Source organism: Pterocles gutturalis, unplaced genomic scaffold (assembly GCF_000699245.1).
Source record: "Pterocles gutturalis isolate BGI_N339 unplaced genomic scaffold, ASM69924v1 scaffold1780, whole genome shotgun sequence".
NCBI classification, from domain to species: Eukaryota; Metazoa; Chordata; class Aves; order Pterocliformes; family Pteroclidae; genus Pterocles; species Pterocles gutturalis.
The window spans coordinates 75,622-83,317 of record NW_010140452.1 but is presented as its reverse complement, the minus strand read 5'-3'; the positions used below and the strand labels follow the sequence as shown (position 1 = coordinate 83,317).

The 7,696-nt window shown below is 37.3% G+C and overlaps 1 protein-coding gene across 1 annotated transcript in view; it reads right to left on the bottom strand.

Annotated features, from left to right (window-relative positions):
• Positions 1 to 3,884: 3,884 nt before the first annotated feature.
• Positions 3,885 to 7,696, bottom strand: part of ADCY2 (adenylate cyclase 2 (brain)) — a gene marked incomplete at its 5' end in the record, with an annotated part of 79,177 nt that continues 75,365 nt past the window's right edge. The window contains 2 exons of the mRNA XM_010083650.1: positions 3,885 to 4,680; positions 6,000 to 6,124. Of these exons, the coding sequence (XP_010081952.1) occupies positions 4,528 to 4,680; positions 6,000 to 6,124 (278 nt within the window). The remainder of the gene's footprint in view (positions 4,681 to 5,999; positions 6,125 to 7,696) is intronic.

Sequence of the window (7,696 nt, the reverse complement as noted above, 5' to 3'; positions counted from 1 at the left end):
ACAACTTCAACTGCTTGACTGGAGAATTAGACTTTTAAAATAATTGTAATTATTTTTATTTTAATAATTTTAAAAACAATTACAAGATGATAACCAGTTAACTGATATAATTTCAATTATTATTTGTATGCTGACTTATATCTGCTGAATGGATATTCCAATTCACCAAGTCAGATGAATATTCTGTTCAATAGGTAGAGTAATACATGATTGTATACATGAGGTGGACATTACTTTCATAACAATTGTTATTTGTAACACTGTTTTTGGAATAAAAACATGAGAATTTCTAGTCCAGAAATTGCAGTCTTTCAAAATACTTCACATGCATTTTTTTCCTGTAAAAATTGAGATTTTTGTGAAGAGCATCTCAATGGCTACAAATATATCTTTAAAAATACTCCATCAAAAAATTTCAAAGAATTTTAGGCTGAATCTTTGTTTTGAACAGTGGCATCCTACACTATGAAGAGGTTCATATCTCCATTGTTGCAAACAGAATTAAAATGTCCTTATCTTGAATTTTGACATATTAAAAACTACATTGACCGGAATAATTCCTGCCCCTGAATTTGAAAATGTTTAAAGTTAATATGTAGCAAACTTTAGGGTGAACGAGCTATAGTTAATTTACACACCACTTCCAGCAAATCCACACAAACTTGGAGTACTTCAAGGAAAAAAAAAAAGCTCCCTTAATTATGTGTTTTATTTAAGGCACATATATCTCATTTCACATTTTTTTCCTCCCCAGAGTCACTCCACTATTTTAGGCAAGAAAGGAGGAATAAAACTAAGGACCCCTAGTTTTAAAATTATTTGGGGTCTACCTGTAAAAAGTGTTGAAGGGTAGTGTCTAGGTCAGGTGAAGGAGAATCTGCTACCTGAAAATGAAAAATTAAAATATCTTCATAAAGAAGTACAGCCAAAAGGAAAAATACATATCAAAGGACAAGGTAATAATTGCTTTGAACAGTAAATCTGCTGCTATACAAAGCATCCTGACAACTTGGCTCATTATTTGTCCTGATATGAGGTTCTGAAAACAAAACAGGACAGACTTTCAACAGCTCTACTTTCAGATGCGCACAGCTGTCGCTTTAGAAGCGAGCAAGTTGAACTCCTACCTGTGCCTCAGTGGAAAAAGGGAAGGTCTGTAGATATTTTATAAAATAGAGGAAACATAAAGTAATATTAAAAAAATGAAAAATGCTTTTCACACAGTGTAAATATGATGCTAATGTCTCTCTTTAGAAACAGCAGCTAAATAGCATTAAGTTACAGGTAATCCCAATTACTTTTGTAGTTAACAAAAATATCTGCGAGTCTGATCTTTCCATCTGTCCCTTGGTAGCCCTCCACAAATTGAATGAAAGCATTGACTTTGAAAAAGAAATCAAGCTGGCTCCGCAGGTGTTCCCACCTGGAAGTCATTTTCCCAGAGTGAATCACTCTTAGGTTGATCTTTTGGCTTCTGCCTCAAGGTATGAAATACATTTGCATTGTACTTTTGGAAGTCACATTCTTTGTGGTTTGACAGTGACCTATGAACTACGGCACCAACACAGAAGTCATAGAATTTGGTGAGCCTTGCTGTGATGTAGAATAGGTGGCACCTCAAATACTAGTTTGTGTGATTATCCTAAAGCTGTTCAAGTAACACACTGATACACGAGCAGTATTACATCCAGTTATTGAGGCAGATGAAATGCTGCAGGAGAGGAAGAAAGAGGATACAAGAACTCTGGGTCAATCTAGATGGGGGAAAAATAAAACAGTCTAAACAGTAGGTGTAAAATGCATTGGAAGACAAAAAAATTATTTATTGGATACAAATAGCTTCTCAGAACTAGAAATATAATAATAATGCTCAGCAACTGGAGGCTGGAGAGAGGATGGTATGCACCTTTCTTTGGGCATCACACTGCATGTATAATCCCCTTTTGCGCACTTGCTTGTTCTTTAGCAGGATTTGACTGCAAGAATCTGAATGCAACTACAAAATGAGACAAGAACACCAGTGAAACATGAGTGCTCTGAACAAGGGCATTTTCAACATGCTCTTGAAAGGCATGTACATTTCTTTCTATATATTTTGTCGGACCAGTCAACTCACAGCCATTCAAATGTTTTAAGATTTCATGGCTTAACAGAAATATAATATTGTTTAACTTTTATAAAAATCATACAAACAAGTCTATCAAGTTAGGTACAAGGCTTGCTATTGATGTGCAATTATACAAATTAAAAGCAAAATCCTGAATGTATGGGTTATGCCTGAAAGCTACACATAGATACAACAGTACAATATAATCAGCTTTACATAAAGGGTTTTCATCCACACTAAGAAACGATTGCTTTGACCTGTGATAATGCCAGAATGATTTTAAAGGCCCAGAGTACATTCAATGTCTAAGAGATAAATTTTTTTTTAAGTATTCCTAGGACAAGTTTATAGTAAGTGGAGAGGAGGGATTTAGGAGAAGTCTTAAGCATAGCTAAGTGATAGCCTGTTTTAGCCAATGACTGGGACTTTGTCTTTTAGCTGCCATATGAGCTATTTGGAAAGTCTTTAATTCCACTGGAAAATATTTATCTTAACTTATTAACTAAAAGGACAAAATTGTAAAGACAACAAAATACTCTTAATGAGATTTTATTAGACTGAGCACCTATCTTGAGAGTTACTGATCAAAAGTCTCCATCTCTGGGTGAGGCATCAAGTGTGTTATGTTGGACGTAACTGAAATAACTTGCATTTTGCTTCTACACTAACTTAAAGGGATCAAGATTCAGATTGCCCATTTTACTACAGATGTAGGCATTTTGAAATTACTGCCATTCCAATTTGCTAGTGGGCGGGATGGCTGCTGTTGAGTAAATTGTGCCCCATTCAGTGAGACTGTGGCCTGATGCCATTTATTTTTGACCAACAATTTTGAGAACTCCTTCCGAAAGGACACCAATGCAATACAAATGTAAATATATGTTTCACGAATGAGAAAACTGAATACTTTTTACATTTCAGTAACATGCCAGAGCTAATAGTGCATAAGTTGACTTCAATATTCATATGATATCAGTTAGAAAAAAAATCTTGTAATTACATGCTATTTTGTAAATAAGAGGATTTTATTAATTTTGGTCTTGTTAAGATGTCATGACTAAAAGAATACGTTAATTTCAAGTACTGATTATAGCAAAGCAAAAATAAGTCTACTATCTATGCTTCAAAGGAGCATAGATAGTACAATTACCTGCCTTTTCAGTCTTTCACCTGGTTTATCTATAAAACTCCACAAGTGTGATACTTTTTAATTCAACAGGATTTAAATTAATCTTGAATATCCACAAAGTAGCATTTTGTTGTATCTTCCCCACATACTAATGTCCTGATAAAATCAATTGTTTTAAATATCCCAAGAAATCTGGCATTGTAAAGGTTAAGTGAAAGGCATGCAAGGGCAAAAGAGGTTGCCAAAGTGCAAAACAAACAAAACATTTCTTCTCTTGTACAGCTTCTCCTAGTTATTGTTTAAGCATTGCAGGCCAGTTGCAAAGTAGCAACGCTACTGCTGTCTCCAGTATCCCCCGCTTTGCTTGTGTTTATGGATTTGAGGTAAGTCTTCTGTATCACCTAGGCAGTAAATGACTGCAAAGTGCCTCGGATGCCAACCAAGACTGCAGACACCAGAGGTGATTCAATTTCTGAAAGGCAATAGCAAGTTTAGCAGATATTACTGACTAAGGCTATTAAGATAGCTGGCCATAGCCTGCCTCAACATCTAACTGGGGAATAAAAAGTAGCAGCGGCAGCAGCAGAGAATGCGCAGGTTTAGAGCGACAGAAGCCATGGAAGGAAGCAAAACTAAGAGACTGCAACAGTAAGGCAAAGTGCATATAAACTTTTAATGAATTAACCTTACAAAAGACAACAGCTTGAAAACATTTGACACGTTTGTACAAAACTATTCCAGCACTGTTAGTTCTCTCTTCAGAAAGAATGCCAGCAAGCCACCCAACGTGTCCCTGGGTATGAGATGCAACTGGTGATCACATCTAAATCATGTGTGGAAAGAGTAAACTTATTTACAAATACTGTATATTTTAATACCAGATTAGTGGATGCTATCGGGGAGCGACTGTATTTTCCAGAAAACACCATGCATCAGAAAATAGTATGCACCCCTAGCTTTATTGCCTTTTTTCTGTGCATCTGTCACTAACATCTCTTTTCAGTCCTTTCAGGATGAGTTGTCTCCTTTTAATTCCTATTCCTTCTTTTCTTGTCTTTGAATAACAGTGCAAGCAGCAGTACAATCTTCCAGTCCTACAGCGTATATCTCAACTGTCCTTGAACGTAGGAAATCAAGGTGCAAAATGATGGCTCATGGGACTATTCTGCAGCCATATTAAAATAAGTGCCACATACCAGAAAATAGCACGCATGTTAAGGGCCAAAATGTAGTTAAAAAGTGCGTGATACTTTCCTGAAAATAGGGTATTGATGACACATACAAGCATTCTTCAAGATGCCACGTTCCCTTGTGAAAGGGACCTTGTCATTTCAGTATGTACAAAGTACGTCTTCAGTTCTCCTTTTCCTTTTACATTTATTATTCCTCTGCAAGTGCTCATGTATCCCAGTGTTTGCAGGACATTGTTTGTCTCCTCTGTAACCTGCAACAATCCAGTAATACAACCAGTGTTGATAACAGAGAAAAGCAGAAATCTTCTTCCAGAGTGTGAAGAGCAAATACATGCTGAGCAATTATAAGGGTTTTTCTATAGCACTTATAAGGCCTTTAAGGGTCTCAAGTGAGGTTTGGGCACCTGAGCTTTCAAATAGCCTGTTGCTGGATGCCGATTTTAATCCCTTACATCAGGTATCAAATTGAGTATGACCATCTCTGTACCTAGAATTCCAAACAGAGGGCTCATAGATACACAAAAGGCACTAGGGACAACAGTCTTATAGCACTTTTCTCAACTTCAGGACCTGTTTTTCATATCAGTAGACCCAAGCTTCCCCATCCCTTTGCGAATGCTAAGGCTGTGTGAATGAAGAGATAGCAAGACATTAGTATCATCTGTCAGAGCTGCTGTTGCCAGTTTCTCACATAACTGCCCGTGAACCAAACTTGAGGCAGTTCTACCATTTTAGGTGAAAGCCCACTGGGACACAGGTTGCTCAACAGCATCAGTTGTCTCAGAGTGTCTGTGTTTCTTTGTAAAGCAAGCAACAGTTTCTAGATGTCATTGCTTTGATATTCCTTCTGTTTCCAGTTTTGACCGACAGTTGGTAACTTTACTTTTCCATTATTTAGTTCTGAATGGTGTCAATCATAGATCTGGAGTGCTCCCAATCACATGCTGGTATCCCAAAGTGCTAGGCAGCATACTACGCAGATACTTAAAATGTGATCCCTGACTATGGAATCACTGGAAAGTTAGTAAATTTTCTATACAGATCTATCTATAATCTATACGGATAATAATCTATAAAGATTATTAATCAGCATGGCTCATTAAAAGGGAAGTTTCATGATTGCTTTATGGATTTAACTTGATGTATAGCAGTTATGGTAATCTCCTTTATTTAGAAATAATATCAAGAATGCCCTTCAGAGATAAGGTAGCTAATATTTTACGAGTTTAGAAATACACAGAATAGAAATGTGATTTTCTTCATATCCTCTCTTAACCTAGAGGATGCATCTCCAGGCAATCCATGACGTCCTACACTGTATTCCTCTGTAGGGTCAAGACAAAGTTTTGATTCTCCTCACATCTTCCTTGTAATTTTCTTTTAATTCTTTACTTTCCTGCCCAAGGTCTAATTCTTTTGAAATGTCTAGATACAGCTGGTAGGTAATTTTTTTCTGTAGGCATCCTTAGGTCCAAATCACAGACCTGTTTAGTGCACAAATATATCTGATGGTTTTTAAGAATCAAACTCAAAGGGTTAAGATAAATACCAGCACAAAACCAAGACTTGCCTGTATTTTATCTAAGACACCAGTGCTGTCCATCCTGCTGGCCACATTTACTGTATTGCCCCAGATATCATATTGTGGCTTTTGAGCTCCAATTACTCCAGCTATTACAGGTCCATGGTTGATACCTGAAAAACATCGGAACATAACATTAAAGAAGAAGATCCACCAAACAAGGACATACAGTGCATTTGGTAACATACCAAGTCAATGAACATGGTATTTGGCCCATGCTGAATAGTGTGTACAGCACCCGATAGTCTGTTCACAACTGTTTTATCAACCATTTACAGCAGGAGGATGTTAGTTTTAAAAATGCCAAAAATTAATTACTCTAATTTTAATTGCATAGCTCCCTCCTATCCTGAGTAAATTTAATATTTTCAACCATTAGTATCCTAATAACCTGCTACTGCCTTTATTAGATAGCATGAGAAACACACTGTGGGAAAACAGATATACAATAATTTATTTTAATTTCTACTTGTAGTGAAAAGGGCTTCTCCTCTATGCAATAGTTTGTGGCCAAATCAAATTACTTTTACAGTATTCTTTGCTTCTTAAATGTAGAATAAACTATTGCAAATGAGCTGGATGGATTTGAAGTCTTGTTCTGACGCCTGGATTGCCCATAGAATGGTCCTAAATAACTGCAATGTAAATATATGTATTCAAATAATTTGATTAAGCATGGAGTAGCAGTAACAAATTTATAGCTCTGAAATGCACACTGTAAGAGTGAAAACCAACATGGTATAATCCCGTGTTAGACTCTGGGCATTTTTTACCTTGCAGTAAATTTGTATCCTATGTTACATTTGTAAAGGGAGTGAGTTGTACTCTGCTAGTAAGAAAGGAACCAGGAGGCAAAATCAAAAGAACTATTGCTAACCAATGTCAAATGTGCTATAAGTGCAGCTATACATACTGATGAGCAGGAAACCCAAGTTAGACCTAGTGAGAAATAAACCCTGGACAAGTGAGTAGTTTGGATTTCTAAAATTATCTCCACATCAATGGACCATCACTGACTTCTATTAATTCCTTGACAGAAACTGGATAAGGATGTATCTATGCATCAAAATGAAAGTGACAGTAGCACATGGAGGCATCTCAAACTGGGCTCATCTAGTATGGATCATATGTAACATGGCAGCATGGGCTAGCGATCGGGCTATAAGCCCACCTGGAAACCCTGGAAAAAGTGACTGTAGCAGTTAAATTTAGAAAATTGAGGAAATATGCAAATCCTACAGGATGCCAGATAGAACCCATTAAATATTTGTCTAAGCGCGCAGGATTAAATGCACAAAGGGGCTTAGGCCTTGCAACACACTGCATTAACGTCCGAGTCATGGGTGTGTCTTTCTGCCTCGTGACAGAAAGCACTAGGGACCTGAGAGTGGAATCCACAAAAACCATCTGCTGAGCAGCCCAAACTGGGAATACTGAAGAGATGTGTGTGGCATATGTTCTGCCATGGTCCAGCAATTAGGGCAGTGCAGTGGGACCTTCCTACCAAATACAATGGGCGGGGGGTGATGGGCTTTTTTTTGCCTCCTTCCTGAACCATCACTGCTGATGGTTTGAGTAATACCTCAGAGGCTGGAGAGCTGACTTCAGATCCCTCCTCCTTCAAGGACACTTCTACCCATATCTCGTAGGAATGATTTTGGCTACCCAGGCATTCTGAGATGTGC